Raw genomic sequence first — 20,520 nt, forward strand, 5'->3', positions numbered from 1 at the left:
ACAATGATGTGCCACCTTTTCAAAAGTGCCAAGTCATTGGCACATCATCATCTTTATCTTTTACTTCCCTGCACAACCTTCACTATTAGCTTCCATTATTAGCTTGAGTGGGGGTTAGATTTCAGGATTAAAAATCTCACTCACCACTTAGGTAGGAAGTTTTTGAAATGAAAGTGAGTCATTTAGGGTGGAAATATTTTCCTATTTCCCGGCTTTCTCTCTCTCTCTCCACCAATATCTCCATTTTTACTGGAAAGTTTCATTATAGGAAGGCAAGTAACAAAGTTACTATCAAGAAAAGGTACCCCTCTAGTGATGAGCGAGTAGGAAGGTGTCATTAACGCTTCAATGTACAGGCTTAATCAGTGGAGGTGAGGACCATGTTGAATGCAAATATTTTTTGAATCAATCCATATTTTACAGACATTAAGACTTGTGCTTGATGTCACATGTATGGAAGTCATTGAGCCTGAGGGATCATCAGACTAGATATATTGACCACATGAGTGAGTAGGAAGGTGTCATTAATGCTTCAATGTAGAGGCCTAATCAGTGGAGGTGAGGACCATGTTGAATGCAAATATTTTAGGAATCAATCATTTACAGACATTAAGACTTGTGCTTAATGTCACATGTATGGAAGTTATTGAGCATGAGGGATCATCAGACTAGATATATTGACCACATGTACATCAAACAAGGTGCATTGAGGGTGCATACAAGCCTAATGAATATGGGTGGCGCATTTTTTGTCTAAAATGATGATTTGGGAATATTGTGAATGAGTTCTAGAGAAGAAGAGTACCCAAGAAATGACATTGGTGTTTTCCTGAACTCTTATTGATCCACTATGTCTATATTTTATCTCGTACTTCCGTCACTGCAAGATTATATTTGGCTCAAAATATAAAAGGTAAACAACTGCAAAATAACCAAATTTGACCAACACCTTTAACATTTTATTAACCTAACAAAACCAATATTTAGTAATAAAAATTTTGTAAACTAATAATTTTAAGAATTTTGAATTAATTTTATGAGGCTTGTGAGGCAAAAGGGTAGAGACGATTCTCAACTAAAGCAATGTGTTTCCAAATCAAGCCCCCTTGTGTGCCACAGAAAGGTAAAGAAGTGAATCAAAAAGGAAAATATAGGAGAGGAAGATAGAGAGACAGACAAGGGGAGGAAGGTGGAGGCGCATGTCTTGTTCTCCCATAGCTCGCTATGGCCAAACTAGTGGGCAACTAGCACTAATGATTAGGTTTTGTAGAGGAATAGACCAAGTCAGAAAAGATTTTGTTCCACTATGTATCGTAGGGGCCCTCAATTTAACTTTCTATTCATGAGGCTAGAATGAATAGATGACAGAATTGAACATATGGCACTTTCAGAAAAATATTTTCATTTATTTCTATTAGAAACAATGTAGAAAGAAGATGGGCATACAGAGATAGCAATAGACATGAGAGAGATATAGTAAGATAGATAGATTGATAGGGAGCGAGAGAGAGATATCATGTATTTAAACTTTCATTAGTCAGCCTTGAAGCATCTGTTTCATTTTATCTGTTCATCAACCCTGTTTGTAATCACGGGTACATGATTAAGGACCAATATGTCATCGACATGGCCGTAGAGATCATTTTTATATATTTTATTATTATTTGGTCTCGTGGTCGACTTATTGCAACAAAAAAATGCCGTATTTCAAGCCTGCATTTAATGTATTGGGTTACATTTAATGAACGCCAAATCCTCGTAATTCATTTTCATACTGAGAATGTCGTCTTCACACGGCAATTCCGAATCAGGAATTTTTATTAAATCGTCGTACGTTCCATGTTAATTTAATGAATCTTTGACGACATATTATATTAATCACTGCATTAAAGATAGTTTACCCTCTGTTGAATCTCAGGACTGGTTTTTCCGCAATTATGATATAAATAATTATCTATTTAAATTCCATATAAGACGAAGGGGACATTTTTCGTTCTGGTATTGGACGGAAGACGATGACGAATTGATGGATCGTCGTCTCTGTAATTCTTTGCTCCGTGAAGTTCTGACGGACGATGACGAACGGACGAAAATTCCCTTTTTACTGTTTCTTTTGAAATTTTCCGTCCTAAAATTTCGAAGTAAATATCATTTTCTCAAGAACTTAGGAAATGCCCAAGTTTCGTTTTTCCTTCCATAAGGAACGAATATGCGTCATCGGATGAATCGTCGTCCCGTCCGTGTCTGTGCGGGTATAAAGGCAAATAACGTAATTTTGTGGATGATCTTGAGAAGTTAGTTACGATGACACGTATTTATTTGGAAGCACCTGAAATTTCCCGCGGTTTTGGGACCCTCTCGGATGGCGACGGGTTGGTCAAGAAGGCGACTGCTGCCGAATTGCTTGATCTCGTTCTCGATCGTGTTGACTCAATTCAGTGCCGTTTCTTTGGAGAAGATCGATCAATGATCTAATTTCTGGTCCGAGACAAGCGATTTGATCTGTTTTTTTGGCCGGCAGATGAAGAAACGGTTGATCTACCTCTTCATTTTCCGGTGATTTTGCCGTTATTTGATCCAATCCGTCAATCGACGTATATATTTTGGGCGATTTTCTGTGAAATTTGAGCTGTTTGGGCGTCTAGAATGGTGTCTCCTGCTGAGCATTTAGTTTGTTGGATGTTGGATTTAGTTTGTTGGAGCATTTAGTTTGTTGGATGTTGGGAGGACTGAGTCGTCTCGGCGGCTTCGAGCTCTCTTTGTTTTGAGATCTCTGCTTCTCATTATTAGGAGAGAATCTTCTGCGTGGATGTGTTGAATATGGCCTCTGCGAAATGCCCCTGTTCCCGGATATCCGGTATTATCTCATTGCTGGTGTTTATGGTTGTGGCCCATCTGTACTTTTCTCCTTACTTTCCCTCTTCGTTGGGCTTCCTTAACGCCTCCAATGCACATAATTCATGTTTGACCGTAAACCATCAATCCGTGCAATGCACCGTCGGCAGTCCTCAGCGTGATATGGACCTTGATGCTCAGTTCCCAGCTGACGATCTTAAAACTGTCTTTTATCGAGATGCCCCCTGGAAGGCTGATATTGGGCGATGGCTTTCAGGCTGCGATTCAGTAAACCAGCCTGTTGATATTCACGAGGTTTAATTTTGTTCCACTTCTCAGATGAAATGGCTCTCAATCTCTATGGCTGTATAGACTGAGTAAGATAATGCATATTTTCCTCTCTTTATTTTAGGTTATTCGAACCAAGGCATGTAAGGATGATTGTAGTGGACAGGGCATTTGTAACCAGGAATTGGGACAATGCCGTTGCTTTCATGGGTTTGCAGGTGACTGTAAAAAAAAATACCTTTTGTGATATTCTATGCACATCTTGCCGTTTTTGGGATTTCTTTGCTGTCACAAGAAAGAGAGGGGGGACCTGCCTTGGATCGCCAGAGTTTTTTTTGTGAAGTGTCTGACATTTCTTCTGTTAGATTATCGATGAAGTCATTCAAGGAATTCGAGGCTTCAATTGGAAGCCTGTTTTCATTTCTGTCACCGTGGTGTATTGAACTTCCATGGTGCCAATACAATTGAAATTGTGAAGCTTTTGACTTAACTCATGATGATTGAGAATAATATCTTTTAATTGAAAACAGGGATCCTGGCCTAGGTACTATCGTAGTATACCTTGGAATATGGAGGAATGAAATTCTACCCCAAATTTAGGACCAATAGAGGAAGAGAGATTGAGACCAGAGATATAAAATAGGACAAGGAGGACAGTGGGAAGAACATTGCCAAGAGAGAAGAAATGGCGGAATGGGACTTTTCCAATAGGGATAGAGATAGGAAAAAGCTACATTAATTCTGATTCTCTGCTGCCCTTCTAAAGGGAGGGCTAACCTATTTAAAGGGAACATGGATAAAGATAAATAACAGAAATACCTGTAGTGGGCCAACGACTATTACCGTCTAGATACGATGGGGATCATTTTAAATCGCAAACTGATAGTCTGCTCACCCTTTTGTGAACACCTCCACCTTATGCGTTCAGTTGAAATTCTTGACAAATACTTCCATTTATTCTCTATGAAATGTATTTCAATCAATAAAATGTATTTATAATCAATAAAATGTATTCCAATATCGATGTATTAGTGTCTATTCTCCATACCTAGCTCCTGTGTCATTTTGAATTATTTTAATAAATCAAATTTGGGGGCCACGGGATGCTTCCACACTGCATCTGGAGCACATGCAGTGTTTCATGGGTGTATTTTACTTTCAATATTTAGAATGTGTATGCGCTTAAAGAATTCTGGTACAATGAGTTTTATTATTGAAAATCTGGCAAACAGGGGATGGATGCTCCAAAAACTTGCAATTGGAATGCAACCTCCCAACATCAAAAGAATGGCCATTCGGTGAATGGATCGTTTCAATTTGTCCTGGCTTCTGTGACAAAACTCGAGCCATGTGCTTCTGCGGAGATGGAACCGCATATCCTAATCGTCCGTTGCCCGAGTCATGTGGATTTGTCATTGGGTGAGTGGAGATGTGTTCTCAAAAATTAACGTGATACAATTTTCAACCTTTCCTCCTCTTTGTCAACTTCTTACTCTAATGGAATGTTTCAGGTTACCCTCTGGGCCTGACGGGGAAATGCTCACAGATTGGACGAGAAGAGATCCAAACGTATTTACCACAAATATTAGTGAGCCTGGATGGTGTAATGTTGTTCCAGAGGAGGGCTATGCATCTAAGGCAAAGCATAAGATGGCATGTGATTGTAAATATGACTGCCTTTGGGGTGATTTCTGTGAAATTCCAACTGTATGCAGCTGTATAAACCAGTGCTCGGGGCATGGTCACTGTCGGGGTGGCTTCTGTCAGGTATCTTCCTTATCCTTTTCACTTTTACTATTTTTTTCTCACTCCCTAAAGATCCATATCAGCCACATTTGAAAATAGCTGAGTTGCATCTGGAAGAAAATTGTGCAGGTCTCTCTTTATGGGGCTTTCACAAAAAGAAGAATCTTGGACCACATCACCTTAGTAGTTGAGAAAAGGTGTTACTCATGTTTAGTGAAATCCTGTGGATGGCCCATAAGAAACATAAGTGAACTAAAATTTTATTTGCAAAGTTAAGTCACTCAAAAACAGCAAGGTTGGCCTATTATAATTAGTTAATCTTCTTATACAAGACTGAAATTAAACTAGAAGCCCCCGTATATGAGGATAATGGAATTATCATGGGGGAAGAAAGTTTCCTGCAACGTCTTCCAAAACTCCAGAAGGCTACTCCTGAATCCTTCTCTGCAAAGAAGGCTCATTCTTCTCCAGCCTTAGGGGATTCACCAGAAAGCAGGGCCACAACAACTCCATAGGGCACGTGTAGGAGTTCAGGCCAAGGCCAGAGAGTCTTTCCCAAAGATAGCCTTCGGTGCATTTATTGCAAGAAAGAGAGACACACTGCAGATAAGTTAAAGAAGTCGGCAAACAAGGATCAATCTCCAAGGAGGGTTGTGGCATCAAAAGAGGGTGGAAACAAAGGAGAGGTTAGGGGCCAGGAGACAAAGGCAGTTCAGGAGAAAAGTTAAGACTATGTGAAACTGAAAGAAGAGGTCAACAAGCTTTGAGGATTGTTCAGTTCAACTTCATTGTCAAACTAAGTTGAGTGTTATGCTCTTATTAATACTTTGGATTTAGATTTTTCAGATAGAAATTCCTCGATATTGGACACTGGAGGTTCAGTCATGAGACTCTAAATCATGCACATTTTATCAATTTTACCACTGTTAATGAACCACACAGTGCTGGCAGCTAGTGGATAATGTTTATTTGTGGCAGGTTTTGGTGATATGAGAATCAAGAAATTGGGGATATTCGTGTTGGTACTATATATGCCTGGACTTAGGCTTTGTATCATATCTTTAGATACTTGTCAGTGATACTAGGCGGAGATTTTTTCTTGATAATGATTGTTGCTTTCTATGGGATAATGTATCTGGCAGATTAACTTCTCCTTCTGTAGAATCCATACCACCTCATCCTGACATGTACCTGGAAGGGGATAAGAGCAGGATGGACACCAGGGTTCCGCGGCTCGCTCAGCCCCAGCAGTTACCTCCGGTGCTCCCGCTACAAGACCGCATTGCAGACTTTGGATGGGGTCATGATGCAAACAACAGCAGTGACTTCTCTGACGGCTCTTGGTGGCCACTCTGCCTAGAGGGCCGCCTTTAGGACGTTGCCGCTGCCCTGCTTTTTCCGCCAACAGCGGGGCCCACATTTTTGTCACCGGATGGCTGAACCCCCTACCTTCTCTGACGCGGATAGGAACCGGTGGTTGTGTTGCATGGAATACTTTTGAACCGTCCCACTGAAGATGTCAAGTGCATATGAATTGTCTCCTCCTTGGACGGCAAAGCCTCTGGCCTTGTTTCTGCTACCTTGACAACTGCACTGGTTTTCCAAGACTAGGACAACTTCAAATGGCCGTTGAACCACCATTTTGGTCTCAAACCTCGTGATGCTTATTGTCGCTTCTTTCGTCTGAAGCAGACAGCCATCATTGATGAACTGGTCACGGCCTTCATGGAGTGGATGGGCTTTTTGCCCGACTTGACCAATGACACAGCGATGAATGCCCTCTGAATGGCCCTTCATCTGGCACTCTGTGCCAAAGTCAACCGCTGTCATCCTCACTCCGCCGCCAAGCTCATAGACTGCACATTTGAAGCTGAAGCTACCTTAGCCAGCTTGGGGGATCTAGGTGGCAAAAGGGTAGCTAGAGTTTTGTCACAGAATCCTTATAAGTAGGCTCATAAGGAAAGAAAAAGTCACTTAATTTATTATGGTACTGAGTCTAGTCGCCTATGCCCCAATACTGGTCACACAAATAAAACAGAAGAAACAACTAAGGTGGGAGGACCAATGTCTATTACTCGCTTATAGAGGGAGATGCCCTGTTGAAATGATACACCTGCATGTATAGATATTCGGAAGTCTGAAGCTTCTGGAGGAGGTAAATTATGTGTGGTGGGGCTGCACCAGAAATTGAGTTGAGGCCATGATACCTGGGGATGGTTTATTGCTCTCAGAAAAGGAATAATGAGCTTCTGGAGAGAAACTAGCTATCTTTGACTAAGTGTCTCAGAAAAGGAATGAAAGCAGACGATGGCAAGAGGAAAATTGCAGCACTATATAAAAACCACAACTAGGATTTGGTAAACAGTTGGCTGTTATACAACTCCCACCCTGCCTCAAGGATATCTGGGGAATTCTGGAGTTTATGGATTTTTTATTCCTTAAATAGGGTTAGCTTCAAACCATGAGGGCAGATCCCCATCGTGTCTAAGTCTCTCTCGTCATTCCAGCCCAGTAGGGGCATTCCGGCAGTTCAGACCTTATGTAATTCCTTTAAAATAAGACAGTCTTCTATTTAGGAGGGCAGCCAAGAAGCATCAACAAATGTCTGACTCCCTGGCAATGTCCATTGCACCACTATCTTCCCTCCGGCGACGTCCACTCTGTCGGGCCTCCTCTTAGGCGACGTCCGCTCTGCCAGCCTCTCTTCATGCCAAAGTCCACCCTGGTATTCCCTGTCTCTGCGCCGACAACCATTTCGGCATCTTCTCCCTTCCCTTTCATCTTCTTTCCGATACAAACTTGCTGGTTCGTATCAGTAAGCAGTTGGCTATGATACAACTCCCACCCCCTCTCAAGTACATCTTGGGAATTCCGAAGTTTTATGCATTTTTTATTCTTTAAATAGGGTAAGCTTCAAACCATGAGGGCAGATTGAAGTTTTCTTCACTCTATCCCTAATGTGGATCATTGACCCCTACCTATTGTGATCCCCTATTTCCCAAGGTCATCCCCCCCCTTCGCCTGATGTGATGCCAGATCTCTCTATATCAATCTCAATCACTTTAAATCGGTCCCCCTACCTTCCCACCTCGATGCAAACTCTCAAGTTCGTACCAGGTTGCAAAATTTTAAATACACGAAACTATAATGCAGAAAACACACCAGAGAGATAAGGCAAGGCTTGTGGAAAAGAGATATAGCTTATCTCATGTCATCAACTAATTTGAAAGTATTTAACCAATGGAAAAATTCAATACTGTGAGAATTCATATTGCCTTGGTAGCTAAACAAGTATGGGACTTGTACATTTTTGTACATATAAGATATTTGTGCATGATGAGTCAGAGAATGTGTGTCTGGATGTTCCCCCAAGATACAAACAATCACGGTTGCCCAATACTTGGGACAAACTGTGGAAAGACTTGAATGGTCTGAAGCGTCCTTCCAGAGTCAGGTTTGGGAGTTAATGAAGGCAATAAACACCTTTAGATATGTTCATAGCAGTGGGATTATACTCGGTCCATTAAACAGACTCATCCCATTTGGCATTTTTATCGTTGTCCTGATGATACTCTGGAATGACAAGTAGATTAACAGGTCAAGTAGAATTCTCTCTTTGCACTTCAATATCAAGTCCCTAGCCATCGTGCGACACTTTCTGCAAATTGAAGTAGCATACTTCTGAGGCATCTCCAAATACAGAAATTCGCCTTCTGAGGCAATTGAATAATGGTAAAACTCAGGTAAGTCAATAGGGAAATTGGCACTGAGAACTTCCTCAGCCTTGGAAGAAACGGTTAGCTTTTAAATTTTTGTTTTCAAATTTCTTGTAACGTGTTCCTTGTTCAATATGTGAGTGGAGTCCCTGACATGTTTTAAATTTTTCACAAAGTTCCCCAGAATTCTAAAATGAAGAGCTTTCAATCATCAGTATTATCTCTTATACTGCTTTTACAATATCATTTCATCTTCGGTTATTTATTTTCAGTGTGATCGTGGTTGGTACGGCATAGATTGTAGCATCCCATCTACTCAATCCTCCTTAGGTGAGTGGCCCAGATGGCTAAGGCCTGCGGCAGCTATCATTCCTGCGAGCAATCCTGAAAGCCAAAAACTTGAGAATATTACAGCGATTGTCAACAAGAAAAGACCCCTCATTTATGTCTATGACTTACCGCCCGAATTTAATGGCCATCTTCTTGAGGTCAGTCCTTGAAATGCAGTGAAATCATATTGCAGACCTTCATTAATTTGCATCTTCTGTTTTTTTTCTGATTTGAGAGAACTTTCAGGGGCGGCATTTTAAATTTGAGTGCGTAAACAGGTTCTACTCTGATCAGAACAGGACACAGTGGACCGACCAATTGTATGGCTCTCAAGTGAGAAAATGCTTGCCCTTTTCAATATTTTCTCCCCTGCTGATTTGGAAGGCTGAAAACATACATTTTCTTTCTTTTTCTATTATTTCTCTGTTGAAGATTGCTCTATACGAAAGCATTTTGGCCAGCCCTCACAGGACAATGAATGGCGAAGAGGCTGACTATTTTTATGTTCCAGTTCTGGATGCTTGCCTGATAACTCGTGCTGATGATGCTCCTCATTTACGGATGGATGTATGAACTTATTTGTTCTCTTATCAAAATTTTAGCTTTATCGTGACAATGGTATAAGTTGATTGGAATATTTTCTGAACTTGATGTGTGTAATTTAGGACTACCTAGGCCTTAGGAGCTACTTAGCCTTGGATATGTACAAGAGAGCATACGATCACATTGCGGAACATTACCCCTACTGGAACCGTTCATCTGGCAGAGACCATGTGTGGGTAAGATATGAATATATCAGGAACTTATGCATAAGAACACTATTTTCTTAGGAATACATGTGTTGTTGAAAAGAGAATATATGTTTTTTTATTTTTTTCCACAGAACACGTTATAAAAAATTCATTTATGACCACAAAAATAGCCTATTAGTGTTAGTTGCATGACCACAGTATTTCAAAATTGTATGCTTATATTCACTTGTCCTTTAATGTTTCCACTGTTAAATTTATGCAGATGTTCTCTTGGGATGAGGGTGCTTGCTATGCTCCTAAAGAAATTTGGAATAGTATGATGTTAGTTCACTGGGGAAACACAAACTCAAAGCACAATTATTCGACCACAGCATATTGGCAAGATAATTGGGATCGTGTCCCTCTCGAAAAGAAGGGAAACCATTCGTGTTTTGACCCCAGAAAAGATCTTGTCGTTCCAGCGTGGAAACGACCTGATGCAAGGGTATTGCAAGAGAAACTTTGGGCTAGGTATATTTAAATCCCACCTTTCTACATTTTTATTGAAAAATATTTTTCCAGATTTATGAACACATTTTGTCTCATGTTTATCATTCATCAGGCCTCTCAAAGAGCGAAAGACCCTTTTCTATTTCAATGGGAATCTAGGACCTGCATATGAAAATGGCCGACCTGAGTCTACGTACTCAAAACCCCTTAAAATATTCCCTTTTAATACATTATTTTAGCTAGGACACAGGGAAATACTCTAATTTTATTTTCAAAATTGTGCAGGTACAGTATGGGAATCCGGCAAAAGGTGGCAGAAGAGTTTGGCTCAACTCCTAACAAGGAGGGAAAGTTGGGGCAGCAGCACGCTGCTGATGTTATCGTGTCCCCGATACGAAGCCCTGATTACTTCGATGACTTGTCCAGGTCAGTATTCTGTGGGGTTTTCCCCGGCGATGGCTGGAGTGGGCGCATGGAAGATAGTATTCTGCAGGGTTGCATCCCTGTGGTTATCCAGGTATGTTTTGGCTTGCTATATTTTTCTTCTAGAAAATTCACATGTTATTGAGTATCTGTGTTATGACTTGGACTTGTGATCAGTAACATTTTGGTCAGATTAGTTGGAAGACATGAGTGGTCAGTGAACTTTTTCTGTCACCGAAAGGTAGGAGAGACAAAAATGCGTAGAGTTCTGAAAGAGAGAGAGATATACGATGGACTCCTCATTGACCGATCATCTACTAACTTCTCCGGTTCATAGTCCCCAAATAATTTCCATCCTCTCTGATCTCATTCCTGACCAGAACTATTGGGCTGGTGGTCGTCGTATTTAGTGGGCCTTGTAATACTGTATAATGTTCTAAAATTTTTAGAAGTGGGTTATTATTGTAACTTCCCTTCCATAAGGTTCATGTTCCTACATAGGGTTAGGGAACCTGTACATTGAATTTATTTTTGCATATTTCTCTTCCCGTGTTCAACACGCTCCACTGGTGTTTCTCTTTTTCTTCTCAATCTTAAACTCAAAAATTGAGTTCCTGAGGTCACTATTTAGCGAAAGACAAAGCTATTTTTTCATACTGAAAATTTGCAACTTTGAACTGATGCTCCGATTGGTTTATCTTTCGGCCAGAAAATGACAATCTGAAATGGGGGGCCGTGTTGAGTTGTTGATAATTAGTTTGAAGGCAATCCATTTTTTCCCATTTTCTATAGATATCCAAGTTAAAAATTACTCCAAGATCAATATGTATCTATGGGCCAGAGTATTTCGATAGAGATTGGGTACACTTTTCTCCATTCAAGCAGAAACATACTAATCAGAAATACTAATGATGTTGGGTTGTGGTTAACATACCGCTATTAAAATTTTACTCCAATATCAGTTTCAATTGATGTGCAAAGATATTTTCCTTATATCCCTCATTGTTTACCTCATTCCGTAGGATGGTATATTTCTCCCATATGAAAACGTCCTAAACTACAAGAGCTTTGCCGTGCGGATCACAGAAGATGAGATCCCTAACCTGATCACCATCCTCCGGGTAAATTCCTCTCCCTCGGCTTTTTGCTTCTCTTTTATGATTCTTTGTATCATCGTGTTATTCCATATGAAATGCAAAGCCTTGTTCAATTGCAATTATATTTTAACTTTCTGTTCAGGGATTCAATGAGAGCACAACCGAGATGATGCTGAAGAATGTGAGATCAATCTGGCAGAGGTTTATTTACCGCGATTCTGTGATGCTTGAGGCAGAGCGGCAGAAGAATCTGTTCGGCGATGCAGAGGATTGGGGGGACGAGTTCTCCAAGCTCAGAGACGACGATGTTCTTGCCACTTTAATTCAGGTAAAAAAAAAAGATGGAACAAGTACACTAATCTCACAAAAAAACATTATTAGGAGTGCAGATAAAATCGTAGATTTTGAATCGCTGGAAAAATGTCTTCAGGTGCTCCACTACAAGCTGCACAGTGATCCGTGGAGGCTAAACAGGCAAACAGACAAGCAGGCATTTGGATTACCCAAAAAATGCATCCATCGGGTCCGTTAAACGAGACTTTCTTTCTTTTTGTTCATATGGTTAAACAAGCCTTTCTTTTTGTTCATATGGTTAGAGTTTATGTTGGTCTGGCAAGGACTCTGGCCCTATCTAGGGAGTCTTTGAGGTTGTGACCAGATTTCTTAATCTGTATACGGAGTGAAAGTACTCGTGTCTCGCAAGCCATGTGTTGCTTGTGTAGTTCAGGGACGCGGACAGAACAATTTTTTCGTCCCGGGACGAAAAAATCGTCCCGTCCGAGGATATGGACGAATTTCGGGACGAAAATTTGTCCCGTGGACCACCGGACGGGACGGTTTTCGTCCCGTGGAACAAAAAAACCGCCCGTCTGGAGGTCTAGGACGATGGACGGACGGATGTGGACAAAAAACCGTCGGATTCACATCCGACAGTTGACATCTCGCCATGTGGCCTCGTTATGACAATTTGCATCAAGGTCCTTTTGTTTGTTTGCACGTGCAAACTGACGCCGCTCAGAAGTAATTGTATATATGTCCATTTGCATTCTCTCTCCTCCATATTTCCCTTAAAATACTTAGAAAAATAAATATTAATAGATTAAAAATATAAAATGGGTTTTTTTCTTCCGGGACAAATTCCAGGACGAAAATTCGTCCCGGGAGGACTGGAGGGGACAAAAAACCGTCCCGAGATTATTGGAGGGGACAGTTTTTTTGTCGGCGGATGAAAAACCGTCCTTCGTCCCAGAGCTAACATCGGACGTAGGACGGGACAAAATTTGTCCCGTCCCGTCCTTCGTCCACGTCCGGGACGATCCGGATCTATAGTTGCTTGTGACTGAGCTACACCCTGAAAAAAAAAGATTGATGGAAGAGAGAGGGCAAAGGTAGAAATTATATGGAGAGAACAAAGTTAGCATGCGGAGATACCTAGCCTATGGTCGTGGAGCTGAATTTAGAGCCGCGGCTTAAGGTATACGTAAAGGCATTCAGATTAATGGCATTCTTGATGTCTTGAGAAGCATGTCTGAGGACCCTATTGGATATATTTTGTGAAAAAATGAGTGACAAATACACCTCATGACCTTGCGCTACATGACCAGACCAAGCGCATTGAGATTAACTGGCATTTTATCAAGGAAAAGCTTAGCACGTCACATGACCTGGTATGAATTGGTTTTTCTTTGTTTTCAGAGAGATCTATGCATGGATGATGTTATAATTAAATTTTTTAATATTAAATAAATGAAAATTAAGAGATTAACTTAATAAGTAATAGGTTCAAATTACTAACTTATGATATTATGATACTGTTTAAAATATTTCCAAGGAAGGTGTAGTACCACAATTTGGAATATAACCCCTTGTGAATTATCGTGAAAATTTGGATCTTAGTTCATGCATTCATGCATCGGCATTCCATATTTGGATGCATTTGAATAATTAAATTTATGTTTTTATATCAACTTTAGAATGCCAAAAATATGTTTCATGTAATCCAATTGTCCATTCCACATATTGTGCAGTATTTATTGCTACATTATATTTATCATAATGTATATAATGAAGTCCATGAATACATATAATGACTAAGTGAATTATGATTAGATCATAGTACGGTGATTGCTTATCTTTAAGCATGTCTTCTAGATATTTCTATTTTAAGGATACTAAAAAAGGACATCAAAATATACATAAATCATGTCACTGTCTAGTTGTGCTCATATGATGGGTATGGACTTATATCTTGGCCATTAATGTGGAAACACTACGGACAAGTAGTGAATGCTCTATGGGAAAAGAGATCACTTAATTGATCCATATGGACTCATGAATTGTACCTAAAGTCAATCAAGTTGATGATTAATCATATTCTATGCATGCATTCATACACATTTAAGGTTATTTTAGGATCATATTAGTCTTAATAGTATTCATATTATTCTTACATTAATGTGAAATCACATTTCATGCACTAATCGGTCCATTTTGTTCAAATCACATTTATGATTTACATATCAATATTTGAACAGTTGATTTAAATACCAAAAGGAAATTTTAAAATGGAGAAATATATATAAATTAAAGGCATAACCACCAATGCTCAGGCTGAGTTATGGCCAGTGAGCACATGAGCTCAAGGCAATAGCAACCAGCAAATGTCAACACACTAGCCAAAAAGTAGCAGCAGACAAGGAGGCCCCAAGTGAAGCGAGCCAAGGGCCCAGTAGACCAAAGCAACCAAAGAGGGTGTAGGCCTCTTGAGCAGGGGAAGAAGAGTATTTAATTTTATAGGGAGTCAGGTTCAAACATTATATGCTTGTCATTGTCAAATTTTTAACATTGCCATTATTCATTTTGGTATTTACACCATCACCTTTATCTACAACCTGATGATACCAGATAATGATACAAATATCGGATATACATACATATATGTGATGGACGTCTGGGACTTTGACTGGCAATGATTTGATCTCAATTACGCAATGGAACATTGATAACTTGCAAATTAACATGATTAATTAATGAATTTTACATTATATTTATGTGTTTTAATGACTATATTTCTATGTTATCATAAAAAAATGAAGATAAATCGCTTACACTTTGATTTTACTATTATTTCTGATTTTTTTTTATCATTTTTTACATGGAATTTAACCTCATTTCAGAGAAGAAATATTTTTTACAGGGCCTTAAATACTTGGCTAAAGGTTGGTAAGGGCTTTCTTAATTTTTCTGGAATTTTTCCATATTTTTATATAATTTTTTGACCATTATATAGCCAAAAAATGAATTTTAATATACTTAAATAATACATATTTAATTTATTTGGCATTTTATAATATATTTATATATTTATCAAAGGACATCCACTTCATTCGCCCAAAATTCGGGCGAATAAATGGATGAATTTTATTTAAATAAGAAGAGAGAGAGAGAGAGAGAGAGAGAGAGAGAGAATGAGCATTATTGACTCATTATGGCATCCAAATCGCGATGCCATAACGAGCCAATCATTAGCTCATATTTCACGCGGAAATCGATGCCCGGTAAGCTTACCACATTTTTAAAAAAAAAATGAAAACCGCAATCGACTTCCGCGTGCATTTAATGCACGCGGCAATCGACCGCCGCATTTTTTTTAAGATGTGCTTTATTTAATATATGTTGCGTCAGTTAGCCGTGTGCATTTATTGCACGCGACAATTGACAGCCGCATTTTGAAGGTGCCATTTTATATATGTGGCGTCAATTCGCCGTGTGCATTAAATGCACACGGAAATCAACGCCGCCTATATTAAATAAATCGGTAAGCTCATTTTTTTTCTTTATTTTTAAGAGCCAATGACGAGGGCGACGTGGCGTCCTCTCAGCCATTCAAAAGGAGCTTCAATCATCCAATGATTGCGCGCCTTGGACACGGACAACGAAGTGTCAGTGCGTGATCCGAGAAGGCGGAAAAGGAGAAAGAATGTTGCAACCAATCAGAAAAATTGAATTTTTTTTTAGATGTAAAATGATCCAACGGCCTAGATTAATCTGCAGTAAAATGACGATATCTAGAGATCCAGATGTCCGATTGGGCTGAAATTTTGAGGGCATGTTTGTCTTTTCCCCCTCTACAATCCCTACTGGATCTTTAAATAGAGGTCTGGAAAAGGGCAAAAATCACTTTTTGAAGCTCTCTCCAAGGATTTGGCCAGGAAGGACACAAGGAATGCTTTGGAAGTCGACAGTTCTTGATTCTGCACTCAAAGTTGTAAGTTTCTGATTTGTATTTCAATCTTCTTCTTGAACAATTCTAAAATGCCAAGGCATGGGCGAAATGTACATGCCCTACAAGTTGGTTTTGAATGAAATTAGCACTGCATTTTGATTCTGATTCAACATCTGATTTTTGATATTTAATTCTACATATATTTGGAACATTTCTGCATCATTAGATTTATAATTTAGGGTTGGATTTCATCTTTTCCCCAAATTCTTCACTTTCTCTCTCTAGGTTAATTTGTCTAGTTTCTCTCTCTAGATTTCGATTTTTATTGTTTAGGAATTTAATTTAATACATAAAAAACCTAAAAATAAATTTTGATTCGAAAATTCATCCATCTTGAAGTCCAATTTAAAAATCCATTTCTTGATTATTCAATTCCCAATTTTAATTCATAAAAATTGTCTTAAATTTTAATAACAATTGGGAAATTAATAATCCAAATTAATCTGATCTTGTAATTGAAATACATCTATTTTGAGCTTTCTGACCAAAATATTTAAAATCAAAATCAAGTTTTACTTGATTTTGATTAATTAAAAACACTATTAAGCATAATTAAGATTTATTAAGTGCATAATTAATTCTTCTTTGAATTAATTCATTGAAATTTGATAAAAATTCTTACTTGATGCCTCCCTGTGGTTCAACGCCTTGCTTGATCTATATTCTATATTTAGTGATTAAGGAAAATTATAAATTTTATTGTATAAGCCTAAACGCCAAATCAACGACATATTTACACACATTTTTAGGCATATCAAACATCAAATCCAAGACAGCCAAAAATCAAAGTCATCACCTTTGCACAAATCGCGTTCGTTGATTTTTCCATTCTTTGAGTAAGCATCTTCAAGTTTTTTAGATGACTTATTTCCAAACGTACTGATGGGGGACCATCCAGCTTTGAAGACCCCCGTGAACCACTTCATCGAATGAGGGCTCACGCGCGAGACCCAGCTTTCGGAGTACCCTGCCTAGTCAACAGGACACAAAGGTTTGACGTTATCTTTCCTTATATTTTCCTTGTTTAGTAGGCCTTGTATGTCGGCCGAGTATGTGTTTGTTTTATTTGTTCGCACGTGTTTAGACCGTGGTATGGATCAAAACGTTTGTGCGTGTGTGAGCCCATGTATGGGCGTGTTAGGGGTCTCTCTCCTATTAGGGGGCCCTAAATACTTTAATTAGGCTTTCTCCCCTTTATTTCTAAGGCGGAAGGCCCATATTTGCCTCTATTAAAGGTGGGGTCGCCCATAGGAAGAAGAAAAAAAAGATTGAAAAAATATGAGTTTTAAGGACTTTCCTAATTTTTAGTGTTTATTTTAATTTTTGCCATATTTGCAAAAATGCCATTACAAAGGAGAGAGAAAAAACCCTAGAGATCGTCGAAACTGCCACCATCTTCACCAGAGCTTTGTCGTTGCCGCCTTCACCGGAGCTCCGCCGCCACCTTCGCCGTCGCCTGCCAGCGTCACGCCCACGAACGCGGCCGCCCTCGCCGCTCTCGTGGTCTTCCAGCGGCCGCCGCCCCACGGCGGACCCCGCAGCCGCCTATCGACCGCCCCATGGCCGCCCTTAGGCACGCCGCGACTGCCCTCTTGGCCGCCTCTGGGTCCCCCCGTGGTCACCCTTGGCCGCCGCAAGCCGCCCCGAGCCCCCTTCGGCCTCCACATGGCTGTCCAGCACCGCCCTTGGTCGTCCCGCACTGCCCTCGGCTGCCCCTCGCCACGCGCAGTCGCCCTGCACCACACTTGGCCACCCTACGCCGCCCTCGGCCTTCTCGCACCGCCCTTGGGCGCCCTGCACTGCCTTTGGCTGTCGTCGATCGCTCTCGCCGCTTCCTTGGCCACCAGTGGCCGCCCTCATCGCTCCCGTGGCCGCCTGTGGCAGCCCTTGTTGCTTCTGCAGAGTCATCACCGCTTCCGCGACTGACATCAACTGCTTCCGCCGCATGTGCTGCTCCTACGGCCGTCATCTACCGACCATCACCACAATGTCGTTGTTGTGCTACCGTGTTGTCGCACCGACGTGCCACCACGTTGCCACACTATCGCGCATCCTTGCGTTCTTGCATCTACTTGCGCGTCATCGCGCCTATGTGTGGCTCGGCGCCCAATGCTGTCAAACCAGTCATTGTGTCGCCTGCTGCTACTGGTACACTCATAAAACCCTTCTGGACATTATATTATTTCTTTCAGTGCCTCCTAAGCATGTCTCCACCACCGGGGTTAGGTTAGTGATAGATAAGAATATGTAAAATGGGAATAGATTTCTATTGGTACAATCTTGGTTGGTGCATCAACGGTGCACGCACAAGCGGAAATAGTCATACTCGCACCATCTGCCTTCGATCCGTCGTCCGGGTCATCGGGAGCCTAGTGGCATTCACAGGTCACACTTACCGTACCCTAGTGGTCGCTGGTGTACATTGATGTCGTATTTATACTTCTCATCGATTTTATTGTCGCATTATCATTGGCATTACATCCACATTATTCATCTTTGTTGCATGACACGACTGCCCCATCCTCCCTGTGACGTTACACGAGCTGTTTGATCCTGTTCGATCACGTACCATGTGATCTTAAGAGCATTGGATCTCATCTTCTTTTCGTCAAACCGTGCTGCCAAAAGTAAGATTTTGATCTCCATCTAGTATCACCTAAAGCGGCACTTGGGAAGAGGAAAATAAGAGTAAGGCACACAAATTGAATTGCATGGGTAATTTCTCATTGAACCTTTACTATCATATATTACCATGCACTCACAATCCCTCATCCTCGAGACTCCCGAATGACTTGGGCATGGTTAACCACCAAACCCTATCGAGCATTCTGGTTAGCACTTATGCATGGAAAAGTCATAAGAAAACACATTCTCTGATATTTCCACCATTGAAGATAATATCATTTTGACACAAATCAACTGCATCATTAATCTCTTCTAATATGAATGTTGATAATCTCATCTTGACCACACAATCACCTTCAGGGACTTGTTACTACATCCAAGCCAAGACAATTTGGAATCCCTTGATTACATACTCCTAGTTCATAGTCAAAATACAACTTTTCAAGGTGCCTTTGGTGCCTCAAGGCTTTAGTACCACTTACATAATCATGTCATCAATCAACCTATTAGACTAAAGGTATAATATTATTTTGGAATCCATACAGATCAATTTAGCGAACTATTTCCCCAAATTTCAACCACAATTTGTTCTTAATTGTCTCCACACTAATGACTATAGTATCAGCCACTTAGACAGTGTTATTCTTTCTGGATATTTTGTGTCCTCATATATCATTTGGATAAGAATGTTTAAAACACATGTTTAAAGACTATTGATTTTGTATTATAAATACTAATTACAATGCATGGGAGATGCTTATAGTTGAAGTCTATGCAATGACTATTGATTTTTGAATTATAAATGTATCATAATTCACTTAGTCATTGCATAGACTTCAACAATAAGCATCTCCCATGCATTGTAATTAATATTTATTGTATCAATAAACATTAAATGAGACCTGGATTGTGTGATCGACTTGTGGGCCACATATATTTCCAACAATATCCTCGTCATAATATGTAGTACTAAGTTTTAATCTTACAGCGGTAGCATTAATCTTCAATTTGGATTGGTCTCTATTTTGGTGAAAACTTCACACCATTATGTATAGTTAATATGGAATTTGTTTAATTGCACAAATCATGGTCGAACCTGACTTATATTTTGCTCAGTTTCTCTAAATCTTCTTTATTTCAATGCCTCCTTAGAAAAAATATAGTTTTTGAACCTTAAACTTGAATAAACATAAAATATCAGTTTTTATTTGAATTTGACATTGAAATGGGTTTTGTCCACACTTTTTTTGTAATATGGGGTTCTGCTATGGATATCTGATATCAGATATCAATAACAGATAAGGGGAAGTTTTCATACAATATTTTGGCTATTTTCATGTTTCAGTATCATATATCAGAAGCTGATATTGGATAACAATTAAAATTCTCACACCTTGAGTGTTGATGACTTGTGAGTAACCCTAGGGCTTGAAAGAGAGAAATAGAGAGAGGATGAGCAAGCTAGAGAGAGTGTGTGCGTCAGAGAGAGACAGAAAGAGTGAGTGCAAGCAAGCAAGAGAAATAGTTATTTAGAGAGAACAAGAGAGAGAGAGAGAGGGAGAGGGAGAGCAAGCAAGCAAGAGGGAGAGCACGAGTCAGAGAGTGGGAGTGTAAGCAAGCAAGAAAGAGAGCTGATTCAGAAAGAGCAGTAGAGCAAGCAAGCAAGACAGAGAGATATGAGTCAGAGGGAGTGGGAGAGCAAGCATGCAAGAGAGAAAGAGAGATACGAGTCAAAGAGAGCAAAACGCAAGCAAGCAAGCGAGAGATATATAAGAGTCAGTGAGAGAGAGAGAGAGCAAGCAAGCAAAAGAGAAAGAGAGAGAACAAACGAGCAAGAGAGACAGAAATATCTGAGCCAGAAAGAGAGAGGGAGAGCAAGCAAGCAAAGAGAGAGAGAGACAGGGAGAGAGAGAGAGAGAGAGCGAGAGAGAGAG

General features: G+C 40.1%; 1 protein-coding gene across 1 annotated transcript; it reads left to right on the forward strand.

Moving 5' to 3' along the window:
- The first annotated feature begins 2,346 nt into the window (after nucleotides 1–2,346).
- Nucleotides 2,347–12,292, forward strand: LOC144711741 (uncharacterized). The gene is made up of 14 exons (XM_078585761.1): nucleotides 2,347–3,150; nucleotides 3,248–3,341; nucleotides 4,356–4,542; nucleotides 4,635–4,890; nucleotides 8,858–9,073; nucleotides 9,162–9,248; nucleotides 9,348–9,482; nucleotides 9,581–9,694; nucleotides 9,930–10,177; nucleotides 10,269–10,349; nucleotides 10,442–10,673; nucleotides 11,602–11,700; nucleotides 11,819–12,004; nucleotides 12,107–12,292. The coding sequence occupies exons 1-14, from the start codon at nucleotides 2,821–2,823 to the stop codon at nucleotides 12,206–12,208; spliced, it is 2,367 nt and encodes a 788-aa protein (XP_078441887.1). The 5' UTR covers nucleotides 2,347–2,820; the 3' UTR covers nucleotides 12,209–12,292.
- The last annotated feature ends 8,228 nt before the right edge of the window (nucleotides 12,293–20,520 follow it).

This window comes from Wolffia australiana, chromosome 14 (genome assembly GCF_029677425.1).
Source record: "Wolffia australiana isolate 7733 chromosome 14, ASM2967742v1".
In the NCBI taxonomy this organism is placed as follows: Eukaryota; Viridiplantae; Streptophyta; class Magnoliopsida; order Alismatales; family Araceae; genus Wolffia; species Wolffia australiana.

Excerpts from the sequence above, each read along its gene's own strand:
- LOC144711741 (XM_078585761.1), top strand. The coding sequence starts at position 2,821 with ATGGCCTCTGCGAAATGCCCCTGTTCCCGGATATCCGGTATTATCTCA. Across the intron at positions 3,342-4,355 it reads TTGCTTTCATGGGTTTGCAG|GGGATGGATGCTCCAAAAAC; the intron begins GTGACTGTAAAA and ends TCTGGCAAACAG. Across the intron at positions 9,695-9,929 it reads CTGGCAGAGACCATGTGTGG|ATGTTCTCTTGGGATGAGGG; the intron begins GTAAGATATGAA and ends AAATTTATGCAG.